Source organism: Chrysemys picta, chromosome 2 (assembly GCF_011386835.1).
Source record: "Chrysemys picta bellii isolate R12L10 chromosome 2, ASM1138683v2, whole genome shotgun sequence".
NCBI classification, from domain to species: Eukaryota; Metazoa; Chordata; order Testudines; family Emydidae; genus Chrysemys; species Chrysemys picta.
In genome coordinates this window covers 291,209,295-291,233,052 of record NC_088792.1, presented here as the reverse complement: position 1 = coordinate 291,233,052, position 23,758 = coordinate 291,209,295, and the positions used below count along the sequence as shown (strand labels likewise).

General features: G+C 43.0%; 1 protein-coding gene across 10 annotated transcripts in view; it reads left to right on the top strand.

Annotated features, from left to right (window-relative positions):
* The window catches only part of MAPK15 (mitogen-activated protein kinase 15), a 148,496-nt gene that overhangs the window by 31,303 nt on the left and 93,435 nt on the right, over positions 1-23,758 (top strand). For 8 of the 10 annotated variants that reach the window (XM_065586422.1, XM_065586423.1, XM_005313733.5 and 5 more), the window contains one exon: positions 5,149-5,254. In XM_065586422.1, the coding sequence (XP_065442494.1) occupies positions 5,149-5,254 (106 nt within the window). Of the gene's footprint in view, positions 1-6; positions 648-5,148; positions 5,255-23,758 lie in introns of those variants that run through there. The other 2 variants (XM_042845387.2, XM_065586424.1) reach the window with 1 other exon arrangement.

Here is a 23,758-nt window from a genome sequence, read left to right as displayed (position 1 = left end):
CCGCAGCTGCAAATGTTTCAACGCTTCCACTATCATCTCCGTCCCAGAGGCTAGCTCAGATAAGAAGGCGAAAAAAACGCACTCGCGATGAAATGTTCTGAGTTCCATGCAGTCCTACTGCACTGAAAGAGCTCAGCAGAATGCATGGAAGCAAACAATGTCAGAGTCTAGGAAAGCAGAAAATGAACACGAGGACAGGAGGGACGAGCGAGATGAGAGGTGGCGGGAGCAAGATGAGAGGTGTTGGCAGCGCAATGAGAGGAGGCAGGATGCAATGCTGAGGCTACTGGGGGATCAAACTGATATGCTTCGGCGTCTGGTGAAGCTGCAGGAAAGGCAGCAGGAGCACAGACCGCCACTCCCACCCCCGTGTAACCGCACGCCCTCCTCCCCAAGTTCCATAGCCTCCTCACCCAGACATCCAAGAACGCGGGTGCGGCTCTGGGCTCCCAACCACTCCACCCCAGAGGACTGCCCAAGCAACAGAAGGCTGGCATTCAATAAGTTTTGAAGTGCAGTGTGACCTTGTCCTTCCCTCATCCACCACCCCACCCAGTGTTTCTCTCCTCCCCCACCCCTCCCGGGCTACCTTGGCAGTTATCCCCCTATTTGTGTGACGAAATAATAAAGAATGCATGATTTTGAAACAATAATGACTTTATTGCCTCTGCAAGCGGTGATCAAAGGGGGGAGGGCGGTTGGTTTACAGGGAAGTAGAGTGAACCAAGGGGGTGGGTTTTCATCAAGGAGAAACAAACAGAACTGTCACACCGTAGCCTGGCCAGTCATGAAACTGGTTTTCAAAGCTTCTCTGATGTGCAGCCCACCCTGCTGTGCTCTTCTAATCGCCTTGATGTCTGGCTGCGCGTAATCAGCGGCCAGGCGATTTACCTCAACCTCCCATCCCGCCATAAACATCTCCTCCTTACTCTGAGATATTGTGGAGCACACAGCAAGTGGCAATAACAATTGGAATATTGGTTTCGCTGAGGTCTAACTGAGTCAGTAAACTGCACCAGCACGCTTTTAAACGTCCAAATGCGCATCTACCACCATTCTGCATTTGCTCACCTATAGTTGAACAGTTCCTTACTACTGTCCAGGATACCTGTGTATGGCTTCATGAGCCATGGCATTAAGGGGTAGGCTGGGTCCCCGAGGATAACGATAGGCATTTCAACGTCCCCAACAGTTATTTTCTGGTCTGGGAAGTAAATCCCTTCCTGTAGCTGTTCAAACAGACCAGAATTCTTGAAGATGCAAGCGTCATGTACCTTTCCCGGTCATCCCATGTTGATGTTGGTGAAATGTCCCTTGTGATCCTCCAGTGCTTGCAGTACTTTTGAAAAGTACCCCCTGCGGTTTATGTACTAGCTGTCAAGGTGGTCCAGTCCAAAGATAGGGATATGCGTTCTGTCTATCGCCCCACCACAGTTAGGGAATCCCATTGCAGCAAAGCCATCCACTATGACCTGCACATTTCCCAGAGTCACTACCCTTGATAGCAGCAGCTCAGTGATTGCATTGGCTACTTGGATCACAGCAGCCCCCACAGTAGATTTACCCACTCGAAATTGATTCCCGACTGACCGGTAGCTGTCTGGCGTTGCAAGTTTCCAGAGGGCTCTCGCCACTCATTTGTGAACTGTGAGGGCTGCTCTCATCTTGGTATTCTTGCGCTTCAGGGCAGGGGAAAGCAAGTCACAAAGTTCCATTAAAGTGCCTTTACGCATGCGAAAGTTTCGCAGCCAATGGGAATCATCCCAGACTCGCAACACTATGCGGTACCACCAGTCTGTGCTTGTTTCCCGGGCCCAGAATCGGCGTTCCACGGCATGAACCTGCCCCATTACCACCATGATGTCCAAATTGCCAGGGCCCATGCTTTGAGAGAAATCTGAGTCCATGTCCTCATCACTATTGTGATTGCGCTGTGATTGCCTCCTCGCCTGCTTTTGCAGGTTCTAGTTCTGCACATACTGCAGGATAATGCATGAGGTGTTTACAATGCTCACAACAGCAACGGTGAGCTGAGCGGGCTCCATGCTTGCCGTGGTGTGGCGTCTGCAGGAGAGCAGAGTTGCAGCGTAAGCGGTGGATGACGACGGATGCCATGAGAATAGATGTTTATACCTAACGACGAGAGGACCTGCAAGGTGGATTCATGGCACCAGGAGAGCAGAGTTGCAGCAGAAGCGGTGGTTGGATGACGACAGTTAACAGTCCTACTGCACCGTCTGCTGAAAGCGGTATGGCGTCTGCATGGAAAAAAGGCGTGAAACAATTGTCTGCCGTTGCTTTCATGGAGGGAGGGGCGACTGACGACATGTACCCAAAACCACCTGCGACAATGTTTTTGCCCCATCAGGCATTGGGAGCTCAACCCAGAATTCCAGTGCACAGCGGAAACTGCGGGAACTATGGGATAGCTACCCACAGTGCAATGCTCTGAAAGTCAATGCTAGCCACAGTACTGTGGACGCACTCTGCCGACTTAATGTGCTTAGTGGGGACACACACAATCAACTGTATAAAATCGCTTCCTAAAAATCAACTTCTATAAATTCAACCTAATTTTGTAGTGTAGACATGCCCTTAGTGAGCTCAATCCATTTAATTTATCAAAAAGATTAAGAACTGAACATAAGAAAGGCCGTACCGGGTAAGACCAAAGGTCCATCTAGCCCAGCATCCTGTCTACCGACAGTGGCCAATGCCAGGTGCCCCAGAGGGAGTGAACCTAATAGGCAATGATCAAGTGATCTCTCTCCTGCCATCCATCTCCATCCTCTGACAGACAGAGGCTAGGGACACCATTCCTTACCCGTCCTGGCTAATAGCCATTAATGGACTTAACCACCATGAATTTATCCAGTTCTCTTTTAAACTCTGTTATAGTCCTAGCCTTCACAACCTCCTCAGGTAAGGAGTTCTACAAGTTGACTGTGCGCTGCTTGAAGAAGAACTTCCTTTTATTTGTTTTAAACCTGCCACCTATTAATTTAATTTGATGACCCCTAGTTCTTGTATTATGGGAATAAGTAAATAACTTTTCCTTATCCACTTTTTCCACATCCCTCATGATTTTATATACCTCTATCATATCCCCCCTTAGTCTCCTCTTTTCCAAGCTGAAGAGTCCTAGCCTCTTTAATCTCTCCTCATATGGGACCCGTTCCAAACCCTTAATCATTTTAGTTGCCCTTTTCTGAACCTTTTCTAGTGCCAGTACATCTTTTTTGAGATGAGGAGACCACATCTGTATGCAGTATTCGAGATGAGGGCATACCATCGATTTATATAAGGGCAATAATATATTCTCAGTCTTATTCTCTATCCCCTTTTTAATGATTTCTAACATCCTGTTTGCTTTTTTGACCGCCTCTGCACACTGCGTGAACATTTTCAGAGAACTATCCACGATGACTTCAAGATCTTTTTCCTGACTTGTTGTAGCTAAATTAGCCCCCATCATATTGTATGTATAGTTGGGGTTATTTTTTCCAATGTGCATTGCTTTACATTTATCCACATTAAACTTCATTTGCCATTTTGTTGCCCAATCACTTAGTTTTGTGAGATCTTTTTGAAGTTCTTCACAGTCTGCTTTGGTCTTAACTATCTTGAGCAGTTTAGTATCATCTGCAAACTTTGCCACCTCACTGTTTACCCCTTTCTCCAGATCATTTATGAATAAGTTGAATAGGATTGGTCCTAGGACTGACCCTTGGGGAACACCACTAGTTACCCCTCTCCATTCTGAGAATTTACCATTAATTCCTACCCTTTGTTCCCTGTCTTTTAACCAGTTCTCAGTCCATGAAAGGACCTTCCCTTTTATCCCATGGCAGCTTAATTTACATAAGAGCCTTTGGTGAGGGACCTTGTCAAAGGCTTTCTGGAAATCTAAGTACACTATGTCCACTGGATCCCCCTTTTCCACATGTTTGACCCCTTCAAAGAATTCTAATAGATTAGTAAGACACGATTTCCCTTTACAGAAACCATGTTGACTATTGCTCAACAGTTTGTTTTTCTATGTGTCGGACAATTTTATTCTTAACTATTGTTTCGACTAATTTGCCCGGTACAGACGTTAGACTTACCGGTCTGTAATTGCCGGGATCACCTCTAGAGCCCTTTTTAAATATTGGCGTTACATTAGCTAACTTCCAGTCATTGGGACAGAAGCCGATTTAAAGGACAGGTTACAAACCTTAGTTAACAGTTCCGCAACTTCACATTTGAGTTCTTTCAGAACTCTTGGTGAGTGCCATCTGGTCTCGGTGACTTGTTAATGTTAAGTTTATCAATTAATTCCAAAACATCCTCTCGTGACACTTCAATCCGTGACAGTTCCTCAGATTTGTCACCTACAAAAGCCAGCTCAGGTTTGGGAATCTCCCTAACATCCTCAGCCTTGAAGACTGAAGCAAAGAATCCATTTAGTTTCTCCGCAATGACTTTATCGTCTTTAAGCGCTCCTTTTGTATCTCGATCATCAAGGGGCCCCACTGGTTGTTTAGCAGGCTTCCTGCTTCTGATGTACTTAAAAAACATTTTGTTATTACCTTTTGAGTTTTTGGTTAGCCGTTCTTCAAACTCCTCTTTGGCTTTTCTTATTACATTCTTGCACTTAATTTGGCAGTGTTTATGCTCCTTTCTATTTGCCTCACTAGGACTGACTTGATTATGGTGTATAAGTACTTTTTGGAGGAGAAAATATTGGGTTCTAAAGAGTTCTTTAATATGGCGAAGAAAGGCATAACAAGAACCAGTGGCTGAAGGCTGAAGCCAGACAAATTCAAATAAAAAATTACGCACAGATTTTTAACAGTGAGGGTCATTAACTATTGGAATAAACTCCCAAGGGAAGTGGTGGGTTTTCTGTCTCTTGAAGTCTTCAGAACAAGATTACATGCCTATCTAGAAGATATTCTTTGGTCAAACAATTTATTGGGCACAATACAGGGGTAACTGAGTGAAATCCTATAGACTGTGTTATACAGGAGGCCAGACTAGATCTAATGCTCTATTCTAGCCTTAAAATCTATTAATATCTAGTGCCTCTCCTGTTTTGTGTGTGTGTGCGTGCACGTGCATTGTTCACTCTCAGATTTCATCACATATTTTTTATCTTCTTGGTAGGTTCCACTGCCCTGCCAAGGAGCCCTCTCTGGACTACGATGTGATTCTTCCTTTAGATGACGATATCCAGCTGTCTGTGGCAGAATATCGGAATAAACTGTATGAGGTATCTCCTCTTATTCTGCTTCCTATAACACTACTTGTCCAGATTACCTGCCACCCTTTCCACAAACATTCAATCCTGCCGATCTCCTCCCATTCACCTTTCATCCATCCCTAGTCCTGCACTTATACCTGACCTTGCTCATCACACTGTCCCATGCTGCTACACATTGAGGGGGCGGGGGGGAGAATAACTTGAAACCCACATTCTCAGTTGGAGAGAGATATATGTAGAGAAGGAATGTCTGAGAGAGATTGAGGTTTGATGGTGGAAAGTAAATTAGACTTGAATTTGCAGTTCAATAGGATAGTAAAAATGCCAACGAAATTCTTAGCTATATACAAAGAAATATGTCACAAAGCAATGAGATAAAGGGAAAGGAGGATCAGTGATGGGTTTCAGAGAGGGGCTGATAAGATCAGAATAGTGTCCAAAGAAGATGATCTTAGCAGAATTATATTGTATGGCCTAGAATGGGGTGATGTAGATGTTGGGAAGAGCAAAGAGAAGGATGACACCATAATCAAGACAAGAACATAAGAACAGCCATACTGGGTCAGACCAGTGGTCCACCTAGCCCAGTATCCTGTTTTGTGACAATGGCCAATACCATGTGCTTCAGAGGAAATGAAAGAACAGGGCAATCATCAAGTGATCCATCCTATCACCTATTCCCAAATTCTGGCAAACGGAGGCTAGGGACACTTCAGAGCATGGTTTTGCATCCCTGCCCATCCTGGCTAATAGCCATTGATGGACCTATCCTCCATGAACTTATCTAGTTCTTTTCTGAACCTTGTTATAGTCTTGGCCTTCACAACATACTCTGGCAAAGAGTTCCGCACGTTGACTGTGCATTGTGTGAAGAAATACTTCCTTTCATTTGTTTTAAATGAAACAACAAAACTGCTGCCTATTAATTTCATTGGTGACCCGTAGTTATGAGAAGGGCTAAATCCGTGGTTTTCAACCAGGGGTACATGTACTCCTGTGGGTATGCAGAGGTCTTCCAGGGGGTACATCAACTCATCTAGATATTTGCCTAGTTTTACAACAGGTTACATTAAAAGCACTAGTGAAGTCAGTACAAACTAAAATTTCATTCAGATAAGGACTTGTTTATACTGCTCTATATACTATACACCTAAGTGTAAGTACAATATTTATATTCCAGTTGATTTATTTTATAATTACATGGTAAAAATGAGAAAGTAAGAAATTTTTCAGTAACAGTGTGCTATGACACTTTTTTGTATTTTTGTCTGATTTTGTAAGCAAGTAGTTTTTAAGTGAGGTGAAACTGGGGGTACACAAGACAAATCAGACTCTGGAAAGGGGTACAGTAGTCTGGAAAGGTTGAGAACCATTGGGCCAAATAACACTTGTTTACTTTCTTCACACCAGTCATGATTTTATAGATCTCTATCATATCCCTCCTTAGTCATCTCTTTTTCCAAGCAGAAAAGTCCCAGTCTTGTTAATCTGTCCTCATATGAAAACTGTTCCATACCCCTAATAATTTTTGGCGCCCTTTCTGTACCTTTTGCAATTCCAATATATCTTTTTGAGATGTGGCGACCAGATCTGCACACAGTATTCAAGATTAAATAATATCTTGAGTAGTTTTGTATCCTCGACAAAGTTAGCCATCTCACCGTTTACTCCTTTTTCCAGATCATTTATGTATCAAGAAATTGAGAGCCTGAATGAGACCTTTAGTTGCACAGATAAAAGAAAAATATTGACTTTAGACACCATTTGGATGATCAGGGTAAGGGAAGCATCTAAGAAAAACCTGTGTTACAACCTTGAGTGATAGGGAAGATAGTGGTTTTGTCAATGGTGATGGAGAATGGGGAAAATTAAGACGGCTTTGAAGGGAAAATAAGGAATCTGACTTTGGCCATGTTAAGTTTAAGTTCATAGTGAGACAGCCACGAAGAGACATTCAAAACAGGCTGAGGTACAGGATAGGATGGAAGAAGACTAGTCAGGAGTGTAGAGAAAGATTTATGAGTAATCAGTGCAGAGATGATGTTTGAAATAGTGTGAGTGAATTAAATTATCCAAAGGCAGAGTCTATAGTGTTAAAGAGGAGGGAGGGTCCTGAGAAACTCTCATGGGTAGTGGGAGAAGAAGCAAACAAAAGGGACATTGAAGTAGTGGTTAGAGAAGTAGGAGGAGAACCAGGGTAGGAAGGTCAGTAAGGGTACAGTGTAAAAAAGGAGAGTATGACAGTCAGCATTGAATACAGCAGAGAGGTCTAGGAGGATGAGTACGTGCCTTGAGTCTTGGCTGGGAAGAGGTCATTAGAGATGTTAATGAGAGGAGTTTCAGTGGAGCAGAGAGGTCAGTAGCTGGATTGGAGGGGATCTGGGATGGGCAGGAGAAGACGAATGTGTGAGGTAGTGGTTGTAGGTTGGACATTCATTGAGTTTAGAAGTGAGAGGGAGATGAGGGCAGTAGCTAAAGAGGCAAGGAGGGGGTGATGATTTTTAAAATTATTATTTTTAAAGAATGGAGATGATAAATCTTAAATTGTAAGGCAAAGGATTAGGCAGATGGTGAGAAGTAGTGGAGAAAAGTAGGCAGGGAGTGTAAGGGCGATGGAAGTTAGGGGATGGGTTCACAGGAATGGCTGGAGGGGTTAAAGGTGAACAGGCAAGTGACCTAAAAAGTGGTTATATGGGAGAAGGGGATCATGACAAAGTTTGTTGATTTCCCTCTTCATCTCTCCCCCTGCCCATTGGAAAGATTCTGCATGAACAAGAGGAGGAATGGAAGGAGGGTTTGGCGTTAAGGAGAGAGTCAGACATTGGAAGGAATAGATTGTTACCCACACAATTTAGGGCTCTTCCCCTTCCCCCTCGCCCCCACTCTCTCTCTTGGGCACTCAGGAAGTAAGGGACCCAACTTTACATCCCTTCCCAGTGGACTCAGGGCTTTACATGTCTGCGGGACTTTTGCCTAATGAAAGATCCTTACACAGTAATATCCTTCTTTTGTTTAATTTACCAGTTTTCTCAAAATTGCTTTCCAGGCAGTTGCAAAGTATCAGTAGCTAAGTTACAAAATCAGTCAAGCTGTTTCCCAAGATAATTTTTAACGCTTCTCCCTTTCCAGGTGTTTCCTTTCCTTTGGACATATTATCCGTAAATTAACTTGCGAACTATGACACAGGCACTTGTAGGGAGGTACCGCACCAAACCGTCTTTTGCCTCCTATTGCAATAGATAAACTGTTTGTACCATTCGTCTCCTTCCTCTCCACCAATCCTTGCTGGGGCCTCCAATTCTGTTACTGTGGTTCTAAAAACCCAAAGATCTTGGTAACTATTATTCTTGGTGAGGCAGTGGCAGGAAATAAATCAATGGAAACACGTCCATCCGACCAATAGGTGTCTAGCACAAACAGTACAATACAAGAGTGCTTTCACTTAAAGCTGCATTCTATTTTAATCTTAAGCACTTACATGTGTCTGCAACAGGTTAGTAAAACACCCCAAAAATCAGTAATTACCGAAGTCTGGAGCGGTCTTTGAGTGGTACAACCAGAGCTGTCCAATTGGCCCTTTGAGCTGCCACTGGGGATCCTAAGCTGTGTCCATGAAGTTTCCATGAAGAGTCTAACTACCTCATACTTCCTCCCCTTATTTATTTGGGTTAGTGTAACAATAACATGTAAAAAAAACGTGTTAAGCAAACAATTTCAAAGGTTAAGCAAGGAGTTTTCCTTAAACCATCTATTAGACAGGTGGTTTTTTTTCAGAGTCCGCATGTCACAGTCAGCATGGATTCACGAAGGGGAAGTCGTGCCTGACTAACCTAATTGCCTTCTATGATGAGATAACTGGCTCTGTGGATGAGGGGAAAGCAGTGGATGTGTTATTCCTTGACTTTAGCAAAGCTTTTGATACGGTCTCCCACAGTATTCTTGCCGCCAAGTTAAAGAAGTATGGGCTGGATGAATGGACTGTAAGGTGGATAGAAAGCTGGCTAGATTGTCGGGCTCAACGGGTAGTGATCAGTGGCTCCATGTCTAGTTGGCAGCCAGTTTCAAGCGGAGTGCCCCAAGGGTCGGTCCTGGGGCCGGTTTTGTTTAATATCTTTGTTAATGATCTGGAAGATGGTGTGGACTGCACTCTCAGCAAGTTTGCAGATGACACTAAACTAGGAGGCATGGTAGATACACTAGAGGGTAGGGATCGGATACAGAGGGACCTAGACAAATTAGAGGATTGGGCCGAAAAAAACCTGATGAGGTTCAACAAGGATAAGTGCAGAGTCCTGCACTTAGGACGGAAGAATCCCATGCACTGCTACAGACTAGGGACCGAATGGCTAGGTAGCAGTTCTGCAGAAAAGGACCTAGGGGTCACAGTGGACGAGAAGCTGGATATGAGTCAACAGTGTGCTCTTGTTGCCAAGAAAGCTAACGGTATTTTGGGCTGTATAAGTAGGGGCATTGCCAGCAGATCGAGGAACGTGATCGTTCCCCTTTATTCGACATTGGTGAGGCCTCATCTGGAATACTGTGTCCAGTTTTGGTCCCCACACTACAAGAAGGATGTGGAAAAATTGGAAAGAGTCCAGCGGAGGGCAACAAAAATGATTAGGGGTCTGGAGCACATGACTTATGAGGAGAGGCTGAGGGAACTGGGATTGTTTAGTCTCCAGAAGAGAAGAATGAGGGGGGATTTGATAGCAGCCTTCAACTACCTGAAGGGGGGGTTCCAAAGAGGATGGAGCTCGGCTGTTCTCAGTGGTGGCAGATGACAGAACAAGGAGCAATGGTCTCAAGTTGCAGTGGGGGAGGTCCAGGTTGGCTATCAGGAAAAACTATTTCACTAGGAGAGTGGTGAAACACTGGAATGCGTTACCTAGGGAGGTGGTGGAGTCTCCTTCCTTGGAGGTTTTTAAGGCCCGGCTTGACAAAACCCTGGCTGGGGTGATTTAGCTGGGAATTGGTCCTGCTTTGAGCAGGGGGTTGGACTAGATGACCTCTTGAGGTCCCTTCCAACTCTGATATTCTATGATTCTGTGATTCTATGTTTTGAGGACCCTGACAAAAACATCCCAAAGGGCAGATCTAGGTAAGCATCCTGTTTTTTCTAAAACACAGACCTCAGCAGTTTCAACAGAGATCTTATCAGGAAGGACACAGGGTCAGTTTCCTCCTCAATTCCCCCCCTCCCCGGCTGCTTGCTTAGTTATAGTAAAGCCATTGCAGAGGCCTGCTAAGACCTACTGATTTAGCTGCTTTTGGCAATGAGCATGATAATCAATATTCCAATTATCAGTAGTGATCCAGGCATTTTGCTGGTCTGCCAAGATCACTCCATATGGGATGGTTTGGTAAAGTGGGGTGAAGATTGAGACCAGGGTGGTGTGGCTGAGAAATCATGGATGATGATCAATTAGAGGTCACAGATGGCCCAGGCAGGGGGCCAGGGGACAAATGGGTGACATTGAATAAAATGACAGTTGGCAGAGAGGAAACTCTGGTATTGAAAGAGCAATGATTGGTGAAGATATGGTCAAATGAGGGGCCGATTTTGTGAGTGGGAGAGCTGGTCTCTTGTTGGAAATCAAATTAGGAGTTAGGCCTCTAAGGGATTGGATGGAACATCAACATGGAAATTAGTCACCATGTATGAGGGTAGGAAAGATTTTGATGAAAAGAAAGGGAGAGCCAGGTATCAAAATCAGAAAAGGGAGGTGGTTAGCAAGGAGTTGAGGTTGCAGATGACAATTGCATGGACTAGGAGAGGAGTGGAGTGTCTGGAGTGCTGCTTGAAAGAATGGAGAGGAAGTGGAAGATATATCACTTTGGCCATTTAAAATTAGACTGGACAAATCCTGGAGAATGACTAAGAAACAACTTGGTGGTAGCCTTTTCAGAGGATGGAGAAGATAACTAACAGTTGAGCCCTGTGAATTTGCAAATGTGAAATAACACAGAGTAAAACAAACTGACTCGGGAGTGACAGCTCCTGTAGATCCTGTCCTGCAGGGTTGGGGCTGGCTCCCCAATCATGCCTGGCTGCATGGGTTCACAGTTCCCCATAGGTTTGGCCCATCTTCCACTCTCCCACCATCATCAATGCCAGGCAGGCTCGCTCTGCAAACCCCCTACCTCCCCAGGGGAAGGACCTGACCTGATGGGGTAGGGAATGGATAAAACAAAATAAGAAATTCCTGAAAAATAAAAAGAATTTCAGAGGTTTTACTAATAGTTCTTTCCATCTCTAATTTCAGATTTATACAGCCTTCTCCTTTGCATGCTGAGTGAAACTGCCTAGTCTCTCCTGTTTGCCCAGAACCCCCTCTTCCTTATTTATTTGGTTGTTCCAGGGGCATGTGCAGGAATTTAAACTTGAAAGTTTTTGGAGGGAGACGTTAAACACACACAAAAGGAAGGTTCACATGATGCTCGCCCCCTCCCCCTCAGTTTCTTGGGATGCCTTTGGTGGGGACTCCCAGTAGTGAGGAGGCAGCAGCAGCTCCCCCTGGCAGTGGCACACTCTGTGTCCCTGCAGCCTGGGGAGGAAGAAAGCAGCAGGGCAGCTGGCTGCCAGCAGAGCTCCTCCTCTCCCCACCTCCAAGCTGCTGCTTCTACTTCCCTGCTGCTGGAGTCTTAGTGCTGTTGCCTGCTTTACAGACAGCCTGCTGAGGTGAGTCAGGGTGGAGGCAGAAGCAACACGTGGGACTCCAGCAGCCAGCCACCCTGCTGCTTCCTCCCTCTCTGGGCTGCTGGGACACAGAGATTTTGCAGGGGAACGTGCCCTGCTTGCTCCCCCTTGTGCAACCTCTTAATAAACACTAAGGAAGAAGAAGAGCTATTTAAGAGTGGGGAGGGCTAGCTCAGTGGTTTGAGCATTGATTGGCCTGCTAAACCCAGGGTTGTGAGTTCAATCCTTGAGGGGGCCACTTAGGGATCTGGGGCAAAATCTGTACTTGGTCCTGCTAGTGAAGGCAGGGGACCAGACCCAATGACCTTTCAGGGTTCCTTCCAGTTCTATGAGATAGGTATATCTCCATTTATTTATTTATTTATATTAAGCTCAACAACAATCTTGGCCCAAAACCAAAAGGGTGTAAACTGGCTGGCTATTAAAACATTTTTAAGCTGGAAATTAGAAGACGATTTTTAACAGTCAGTGGAGTGAGGTTCTGAAACAGCCTTCGAATAGGAGTACTGGGGGCAAATAACCTAATGAGTTGGAGTTTGATAAATTTTAGGGCTATCTTTTAATCACAGTTAACTCACATGATTAACTCAAAATAATTAATCGTGATTAAAAAAATTAATCATGATTAATCACAGTTTTAATTGCACTGTTAAACAATAGAAACTTATTAAATATTTTGAATGTTTTTCTACATTTTCATATATATTGTATTGTGTTGTAATTGAAATCAAAGTGTATATTATTTTTGATTAAAATATTTGCACTGTAAAATGATAAAAGAAAAAGTATTTTTTTCAATTCACCTCATACAAGTACTGTAGTCCAATCTCTTTGTCGTAAAAGTGCAATTTATAAATGTAGATTTTTGTTGTTGTTACATAACTGTACTCAAAAACAAAACAATGTAAAACTTCAGCGCCTACAAGTCCTCTCAATCCTACTTCTTGTTCAGCCAGTCGCTAAGACAAACAAGTTTGTTTACATTTACGGGAGATAATGCTGCCTGCACTTATTTACAGTGTCACCAGAAAGTGAGAACAGGCATTTGCAAGGCACTTTTGTAGCTGGCATTGCAAGGAATTTACATGCCAGATAAGCTAAACATTCATATGCCCCTTCATGCTTCGGCCACCATTCCAGAGGACATGCTTCCATGCTGATGACGCTCATTAAAAAAATAATGCGTTAATTAAATTTGTGACTGAACTACTTGGGGGAGAATTATATGTCCCCTGCTCTGTTTTACCCGCATTCTGCCATATAGTTGATGTTATAGAAGTCTCAGATGATGACTCAGCACATGGAGGGCTGGCTCCAGGCACCAGCCCACCAAGCTTGTGCTTGGGGCGGCACCTGGAGGGGGGCGGCGCGGTGCTCCGGCTCTGGCCGCCGGGGAGAGCGGAGCCGCGGCGGGCTCTCCGCCCTCCCCCCACGCTCTGGCCGCCGGGGAGAGCGGAGCCGTGGCGGGCTCTCCGCCCTCTTCCCGGGGCTCCGGCCGCCAGCGGAGCCGCAGCAGGCTCGCCGCCCTCCCCCCGGCACTCTGGCTGGTCGGGGAGAGTGGCCTGCGGCCGGGCTTGGTGCCCTCCCCTGCAGCGCTGGGGGGGGCAGCGGGTGGCCGGAGGCTTTTTTGCCTGGGGCGGCAAAAAAGCCAGAGCCGGCCCTGAGCACATGTTCATTTTAAGAACACTTTCACTGCAGATTTGACAAAACACAAAGAAGGTACCAATGTGAAATTTCTAAAGATAGCTACAGAACTCGACCGAAGATTTAAGAATCTGAAGTGCCTTATAAAATCCGAGAGGGATGAGGCGTGGAGCATGCTTTCAGAAATCTTAAAAGAGCAACACGCCGATGCAGAAACTACAGACTCCGAAACACCAAAAAAGATAATCAACCTGCTGCTGGTGGCATCTGGACTCAGATGATGAAAATAAACATGCATTGGTCTGTACTGCTTTGGATTATCATCAAGCAGAACCTGTCATCAGCATGGACACATGTCCCCTGGAATGGTAGTTGAAGCATGAAGGGACATATGAATCTTTAGCGCATCTGGTACTTAACTATCTTGCAATGCCAGCTACAACAGTGGCATGAGAAGGCCTGTTCTCATTTTCAGGTCACATTGTAAACCAGAAGTGGGCAGCATTATCTCCTGCAAATGTAAACAAACTTGTTTGTCTGAACGATTGGCTGAACAAGAAGTAGGACTGAGTGAACTTGCAGGCTTTAAAATTTGACATTGTTTTATTTTTGAATACAGCTTTTTTTATACATACTTTCATGATAAAAAGATTGCACTATAATACTTGCATTAGGTGAACTGAAAAATACTATTTCTTTGGGGGTTTTTTTACAGTGCATAATATAAAGTGAGCACTGCATACTTTATTTTGTGCTGTAATTGAAATCAATATATTTGAAAATGTAGAATGCATCCAAAATATTTAAATAAATGGTATTCTATTATTGGTTTCAGAGTAGCAGCCGTGTTAGTCTGTATCCGCAAAAAGAACAGGAGTACTTGTGGCACCTTAGAGACTAACAAATTTATTAGAGCATAAGCTTTCGTGGACTACAGCCCACTTCTTCGGATGCATATAGAATGGAACATATATTGAGGAGATATATATACACACATACAGAGAGCATAAACAGGTGGGAGTTGTCTTGCCAACTCTGAGAGGCCAATTAAGTAAGAGAAAAAAAACTTTTGACGTGATAATCAAGATAGCCCAGTACAGACAGTTTGATAAGAAGTGTGAGAATACTTACAAGGGGAGATAGATTCAATGTTTGTAATGGCTCAGCCATTCCCAGTCCTTATTCAATCCTGAGTTGATTGTGTCTAGTTTGCATATCAATTCCAGCTCAGCAGTCTCTCCTTGGAGTCTGTTTTTGAAGTTTTTCTGTTGTAATATAGCCACACGCAGGTCTGTCATTGAATGACCAGACAGGTTAAAGTGTTCTCCCACTGGTTTTTGAGTATTATGATTCCTGATGTCAGATTTGTGTCCATTAATTCTTTTGCGTAGAGACTGTCTGGTTTGGCCAATGTACATGGCAGAGGGGCATTGCTGGCACATGATGGCATATATCACATTGGTAGATGTGCAGGTGAACGAGCCCCTGATGGTATGGCTGATGTGATTAGGTCCTATGATGATGTCACTTGAATAGATATGTGGACAGAGTTGGCATTGGGCTTTGTTCCAAGGATAGGTTCCTGGGTCAGTTTTTGTTCAGTGATGTGTGGTTGCTGGTAAATGGTATTCTATTATTGTTTAACAATGCAATTAATTTTAATCCCATTATTGATTAATTTGTTAAATTGCTGAACAGCCCTAATACATTTATGAACGGGATTATAGGACATGGTTGCCTGTAATAGCAGGAGACTCAACTCAGTTACCTAGTAAGTCCCTTCCAGTACTGTGTTCTGCGTTCCTGTTATTAAGTTCTAACAGTTCCCCATCCTAAAGTACTTTTTCATTTGAATAATTTCTTGTCCATTAAAATTTGTATCAGCTGCAAGTATTTTTTCCTTGTGCTTTTATATATCTGCCTAGTTCCTCTGCTCTGTAGGGTGAGTAAAGCAGCAATCCTAAGTGACTACATGTGACCCTTGGGGTGAATGTATCTGTTTGTGTGCGTGCTTGCTTGCTTGCTGTGTGCCTGTTTGATTGACGTTTATAGTGTAGTCTATTTGGGGAGCTGTGCGCTGACCCTAGCGGCCTGCTATATAAGGCTGAGAGCTTTCTAACAAGGGTCTAGCCTGCTATCCTTTGGTTTCCCTGACCCCTTTAGGATCTCTTGCCAAGATGAGGCTAACTCAGGGGGAACAGGGGTTTAAAAAGCAAGCTTGTATGCAACCAGAGAAGCTAGCGAGCAGGAGCAGAAAACAGAGTTTTGCAAGAGCGTTTAGAGAGGGAGCGTGAAAGCCAGCTATCCCTCATAAACATAGCCCAAGACAGTCACTACGCAAGAGGATAAATGGACACAAGTCAGATATCGGGAATGGCAATATACAAAAACCTGTAGGAGAACACTTCAACCTCCCTGGCCACACAATAGCAGATGTAAAGGTAGCCATCTTACAGCAAAAAAACTTCAGGACCAGCCTCCAAAGAGAAACTGCTGAGCTCCAGTTCATTTGCAAATTTGACACCATCAGATCAGGATTAAACAAAGACTGTGAATGGCTATCCAACTACAGAAGCAGTTTCTCCTCCCTTGGTGTTCACACCAACTGCTAGCAGAGCACCTCACCCTCCCTGATTGAACTAACCTCGTTATCTCCACACTGATTTATACCAGCCTCTGGAGATTTCCATTACTTGCATCTGAAGAAGTGAGGTTCTTACCCACGAAAGCTTATGCTCCCAGTACTTCTGTTAGTCTCAAAGGTGCCACAAGACCCTCTGTTGCTTTTTACAGATTCAGACTAACACGGCTACCCCTCTGATACATAGATAGTTGGGTTAGTGATGACTGGAAGAACAGCAAGGTGAATTGCCAGCTGGGTGAGAAGGTTGTGGAACTATCATAATGTCTGGACAGACTTATGTACAGGTCTGGGAAGGAGCCAGTGGTCTTGGTACATGTAGGTACCAATGACCTAGGAAAAGGTAGGAGAGAGGTCCTAGAAGCCAAATTTAGGCTGCTAGGTAAGAAATTAAAATCCACAACCTACATGGTAGCATTCTCTAAAATGCTTTCAATTCCATGCACAGGGCCAGTTAAACAGGCACAACTGCAGGGTCCCAATCCTAGCTGAGAGGATGGTGTTCAGAGGAGAGATTCAGGTTTATTAGGAACTGTGGAACCTTTTGGGAAAGGAGGCGCCATTAAAAAGGTTGTAGAGGAATTTTTAAACTAAGGGGTGGGGGAAAGCTGACAAGTGTGGAGGAGCACGTGATTTGGACAGACACATCCCTTAGGGGAGGATTTATTATAAGAGAGAACCTATATCCTAGTAAAGAAGAGAGGATAGAAGTTGATAAAGTACAGGTATGAAGTCTACAATATGATGAGGGCTAATTTAGCTACAACTAATCAGGAAAAAGATCTTGGGGTTGTCATAGAAATTTCTATCTGTTCCAGCTGAGGAATAAGGAGAGACAGACACAGCTAGCCAAGCAAGGAGCCCCGGGAGGGGCGATCCGTTTATTTCAATTGCAATTGGGTTCGAGCTCATAAGTCAGCAAGAACAAAGAAAACACTTACACCAAAGCATTATATGCAGTTACTTATGATAATCTATCACTCTATGATTGGCCAAAATTTGCCATCATTACCATACATAATTAGCAAGCTACATCTATCTGCCACTCTTATGACCCCTTATTGTTAGTCTATTTGCCCCTTCCTCCTTGCTTATTTTGCAAACTAAGCAGTTAGGTAGCTGCAGGACACAGGCACAGAAAGTTCCATTGTCTGCAGGTTTGGAGTTTGGCTACATTTCCTCTCGAAGGAACTTCCTGAGTTAAGACCTAGCAATAGCTGTGCTGTATATCTTCCATGTGTACGTGACAAATTTGCCCCCTGGCAGTTAAGCAGAATAATTTTATATCAGAGTCATCGTGGATAGTTCTCTGATAACGTCCATGCAGTGTGCAGTGACAGTCAAAAAAGCAAACAGGATGTTAGGAATCATTCAAAAAGGGATAGAGAATAAGACGGCGAATATCTTATTGCCCTTATATAAATCTATGGTACGCCCACATTTTGACTATTGCATACAGATGTGGTCTCCACCTCTCAAAAAAGATATTACTGGCATTAGAAAAAGTTCAGAAAAAGGCAACTAAAATGATTAGGGGTTTGGAACGGGTCCCATATGAGGAGAGATTAAAGAGGCTAGGACTTTTCAGCTTGGAAACGAGGAGACTAAGGGGGGATATGATAGAGGTATATAAAATCATGAGTGATGTGGAGAAAGTGAATAAGGAAAAGTTATTTACTTGTTCCCATAATATAAGAAGTAGGGGCCACCAAATGAAATTAATGGGCAGCAGGTTTAAAACAAATAAAAGGAAGTTCTTCTTCACAAGTACAGTCAACTTGTGGAACTCCTTGCCTGAGGAGGCTGTGAAGGCTAGGACCAGAACAGGGTTTAAAAGAGAACTGGATAAATTCATGAAGGTTAAGTCCATTAATGGCTATTAGCCAGGATGGGTAAGGAATGGTGTCCCTAGCCTCTGTGTGTCAGAGGGTGGTGATGGATGGCAGGAGAGAGATCACTTGATCATTACCTGTTAGGTTCACTCCCTCTGGGGCACCTGGCATTGGCCACTGTCGGTAGACAGGATCCTGGGCTGGATGGACCTTTGGTCGGAACTAGTACGGCCATTCTTATATTCTTAAGTGAAGAGAAACAGACAAATGAGAAAGTCCCATTCAATTACATCATATGAAGGCAGACAACTAAATACTGACAAATTTTACAAGTGCTTGTATACAAATGCAAAAAGTCTAAATACTAAGATGGCTGAACTTGAGTGTCTGGCATTAAATGAGGATATTGATATAATAGGCAATACAGAATACTAAGTGTACAGTGCTCACTTTATATAATTTTTTATTACAAATATTTGCACTGTAAAAAAGGCTAAACAAGAAATATTTTTCAATTCACCTCATATAAGTGCAATCTCTCATGAAAGTACAACTTACAAATGTCGATTTTTTTTTACATAACTGTACTCAAAAACAAAACAATGTAAAACTTTAGAGCCTACAAGTCCGCTCAGTCTTACTTCTTGTTCAGCCAATCGCTAAGACAAACAAGTTTGTTTACATATACGGGAGATAATGCTGCCTGCTACCTATTTACAATGTCACCTAAAAGTGAGAACAGGCATTCACGTGGCACTGTTGTAATCAGTGTTGCAAGGTATTTACATGCCATATACACTAAACATTCATATGCCCTTTCATGCATCAACTTGTAAATTGTTTATCTTTTTTTACAGTGCAAATATTTGTAATAAAAATATATATAGTGAGCATTCCACGCTTTGTATTCTGTTGTAATTGAAATCAATATATTTGAAAAATGTAGAAAAACATCCAAAAATATTCATAATAATTTGAAATGGGTATTGCTGTTGTTTAACAGTGCAATTAAAACAGCAATTAATCATAATTAATTTTTTTAATCTCATGATTAATCATGTTTTTTTTAATCGTTTGACCTCCCCAGTAAAAATCTTAAATAAATAAAACAGGTACCATAGAATCTCTGGTTTCAGAGTAGCAGCCGTGTTAGTCTGTATCCGCAAAAAGAACAGGAGTACTTGTGGCACCTTAGAGACTAACAAATTTATTAGAGCATAAGCTTTCGTGGACTACAGCCCACTTCTTCGGATGCATACAGAGTGGAATAAATATTGAGGAGATATATATACACACGTGTGTGTGTGTGTGTGTGTATGTATGTATGTATGTATGTGTATATATATATATATATATATATATAATCTATCTCCTCAATATTTATTCCACTCTGTATGCATCCGAAGGAGTGGGCTGTAGTCCACGAAAGCTTATGCTCTAATAAATTTGTTAGTCTCTAAGGTGCCACAAGTACTCCTGTTCTTTTTTCATAGAATCTCTATGGATAGAAATTCCATGCTTGAATAATAACAATATAGCAGTAAGAATATACTACAGATCACCTGACCAGGATGGTGATGGTGATTGTGACATGCTTTAGGGAGATCAAGAGGCTACAAAAACAGAAAATCCAATAATAATGGTGGATTTCAACTATCCCTGTATTGACTGGGAACATGTCACCTCAGGATGGAACGCAGAGGTAAAAATTTCTAGACACCAGTAATGATAACTTCTTGGACCAGCTAGTCTTGAAACCCAGAAGGGGAGAGACAAGTCTTGATTTAGTTCTAAGGGGCTCACATGATCTGGTCTAAGTGGTGAATACAGCTGAACCACTAGATAATAGCAACCATAAAGTAATTAAATGTAACAACATCCTTGGAGGAGGGAAAATACCAGTGAAATGCACCATAATAGTATTTAACTTAAAAAGGGAAGCTACACAAAAATGAGGAGGCTAGTTAAATGGAGAAATGCCTGCAAGATGCATGGAAACTTTTAAAATTCCTCATAATAGAGGCTCCAACTCAAGTACATCAGAAGCATGAAGCCTGCCAAAATAGTCAGTGGGACCACTAGGAGAATCAAAGTCCTAAAAAGCAACAGAGGGTCCTGTGGCACCTTTAAGACTAACGGAAGTATTGGGAGCATAAGCTTTCGTGGGTAAGAACCTCACTTTTTCAGATGCAAGTCAGTGAGGTTCTTACCCACGAAAGCTTATGCTCCCAATACTTCTGTTAGTTTTAAAGGTGCCACAGGACCCTCTGTTGCTTTTTACAGATTCAGACTAACACGGCTACCCCTCTGATACTAAAGTCCTAAAGAAAAGCTCAAAGGAGACAAGGCCCATGCGGAGAAGCTAAATTAATTCTTTGCATCGGTCTTCGCTGCAGAGGGTGTGAGGGAGATTCCTAAACCTCAACCATTTTTTTTAGGTGACAAATCTGAGGAACTGTTGTATGATGAGGTGTCTGTGTGATGGGGTGGATCACAGAAACCCCTCTGGGAGCTGCCACCCGATGTGCCAAGACTACTTCTGCCCCCTGCTTTCCCTGCTAGCTCGGGACCCCAACACCCTGTCTTGCTGAGCCAGACACTCCCGTCTGCTCCAACACAGAGCCAGGGTCTGAATTACTTGCCCCAAAGCTGCAGGTTTACCTGAAAGCAGCTAACAGAAGTGTTCCTGTCTTTAACACTCAAATGCCCAACTCCCAATGGGGTCTAAACCCAAATAAATCCGTTTTACCCTGTATAAAGCTTATACAGGGTAAACTCATAAATTGTTCGCCCTCTGTAACACTGATAGAGAGAGATGCACAGTTGTTTGCACCCCCAGGTATTAATACATACTCTGAGTTAATTAGTAAGTAAAAAGTGATTTTATTAATACAGAAAGTAGGATTTGAGTGGTTCCAAGTAGTAACAGACAGAACAAAGTAAGTCACCAAGCAAAATAAAATAAAATGCGCAAATCTATGTCTAATCAAACTGAGTACAGATAAGATCCTCACCAGTTCCAGAATGCTCCCTTTTACAGACTAATCTCCTTTTAGCCTGGGTCCAGCAATCACTCACACCCCCTGTTGTTACTGTCCTTTGTTCCAGTTTCTTTCAAGTATCCTGTGGTGGTGGAGAGGCTCCCTCTTTAGCCAGCTGAGGACCCTATGGAGGGGTCTCCCAGGGGTTTAAATAGACTTTCTCTTGTGGGTGGAGAGTCCCTCCTATACAAAGTCCAGCTCCAAGATGGAGTTTTGGAGTCACCTGGGCAAGTCACATGTCCATGCATGACTCACAGTCTTTACAGGCAGAAACCATTGTCCACGTGGTATCTTGTATGTCTCCAGGAAGACTTCTTATGTGGATTGGAGCATTCCAAGATGCATTGTTCCCCAAGTGCTTCCTGATCGGGTACTTAACCTTGCGAATTCCTTCCTAAAGAAGCTGACCAAATGCCTTACAAAGCTTACTTAGAAATCAAGCAAGTATACAGCCAATATTCTTAACCTCAAGTACAAAATGATATATGTGTACAAATAGGATGAATAGATATAGTAGACCATAACCTTTACAGAGATATGTTACATGGCACAGGCAGCACAAAGCATATTCCAGTTATGTCATATTCCCATAAAGCCTTACGGAGGTACCATCACAGTCTATAGAGGAGGTTTTGGGACATATTGATAAAATAAACAGTAATAAATCACTGGGACCAGATGGTATGCACCCAAGAGTTCTGAAGAAACTCAAATATGAAACTGCAGAACTACTAACTGTGGTATGTGACCTATGGCTTAAATCAGCATCTATAGCAGATGATTGGTGGATAATTAATGTAATGCCAATTTTTTAAAAAGGCACTAGAGGCCATCTGGGCAACTATGGGTTGGTAAGCCTAACTTTTGTATCAGGCAGATTGGTTGAAACTGTAGTAAAGAATAGAATTATCAGACACATGGATGAACACAGTATGTTGGGGAAGAGTTAACCCGGCTTTTGTAAAGAGAAATCAGGCTTCATCAATCTATACGGCTCAAGATAGTTAAGTCCAAAGCAGACTGTGAAGAACTTCAAAAAGATCTCACAAAGCTAAGTGATTGGGCAACAAAATGGCAAATGAAGTTTAATGTGGATAAATGTAAAGTAATGCACATTGGAAAAAATAACCCCAACTATACATACAATATGATGGGGGCTAATTTAGCAACACCAAGTCAGGAAAAAGATCTTGGAGTCATCGTGGATAGTTCTCTGAAAATATTCACGCAGTGTGCAGGGGCGGTCAAAAAAGTAAACAGGATGTTAGGAATCATTAAAAAGGGGATAGAGAATAAGACTGAGAATATATTATTGCCCTTATATAAATCGATGGTACGCCCTCATCTCGAATACTGCGTACAGATGTGGTCTCCTCATCTCAAAAAAGATATACTGGCACTAGAAAAGGTTCAGAAAAGGGCAACTAAAATGATTAAGGGTTTGGAACGGGTCCCATATGAGGAGAGATTAAAGAGTCTAGGACTCTTCATCTTGGAAAAGAGGAGACTAAGGGGGGTATGATAGAGGTATATAAAATCATGAGGGATGTGGAGAAAGTGGATAAGGAAAAGTTATTTACTTATTCCCATAATACAAGAACAAGGGGTCATCAAATGAAATTAATAGGCAGCAGGTTTAAAACAAATAAAAGGAAGTTCTTCTTCACGCAGCGCACAGTAAACTTGTGGAACTCCTTACCTGAGGAGGTTGTGAAGGCTAGGACTATAACAGAGTTTAAAAGAGAACTAGATAAATTCATGGTGGTTAAGTCCATTAATAGCTATTAGCCAGGACGGGTAAGGAATGGTGTCCCTAGCCTCTGTCTGTCAGAGGGTGGAGATGGATGTCAGGAGAGAGATCACTTGATCATTGCCTGTTAGGTTCACTCCCTCTGGGGCACCTGGCATTAGCCACTGTCGGTAGACAGGATACTGGGCTAGATGGACCTTTGGTCTGACCCAGTACGGCCTTTCTTATGTTCTTATAAGAATCCTTTGAGGGGGTCAAGAAACATGGACATGGTTGATCCAGTGGATATAGTGTACTTGGACTTTCAGAAAGCCTTTGACAAGGTTCCTCACCAAAGGCTCTTAAGCAAAGTAAGGAGTTACAGGAAAGAGGGAAGGTCCTCTCATGGACAGTAAAAGGTGAAAAGATAGGAATCAAAGGGAGGAATAAATGGTCAGTTTTCATGGTGGAGTGGTAAATAGTGGGGTCCCAAAGGATCTGTACTGGGATGGATGCTGTTCAACATATTTGTAAATGATCTGGAAAAAGGGGTAAACAGTGAGGGGCCAAGTTTGCAGATGATATTAAATTACTCAAGATAGTTAGGTCCAAAGCTGATTGTGAAGAATTACAAAGGGATCTCACAATACTGTGTGACTGGGCAACACAGTGACAGATGAAATTCAGTGTTGATAAATGCAAAGTAATGCACATTGGAAAACATAATCCCAGCTATATATACAAAATGAGGGGGTCTAAATTACCTGTTACCACTCAGGAAAGAGATCTTGGAATCATTATGGATACTTCTCTGAAAAAATCTGCTCAATATGCAGAGACAGCCAAAAAGATCATGCATGTAACATGATCAACAAGAATTTTTGCTATAAGCTGGGGATTTATCAGTTGGAAGTGACAGAGGAGGAGAA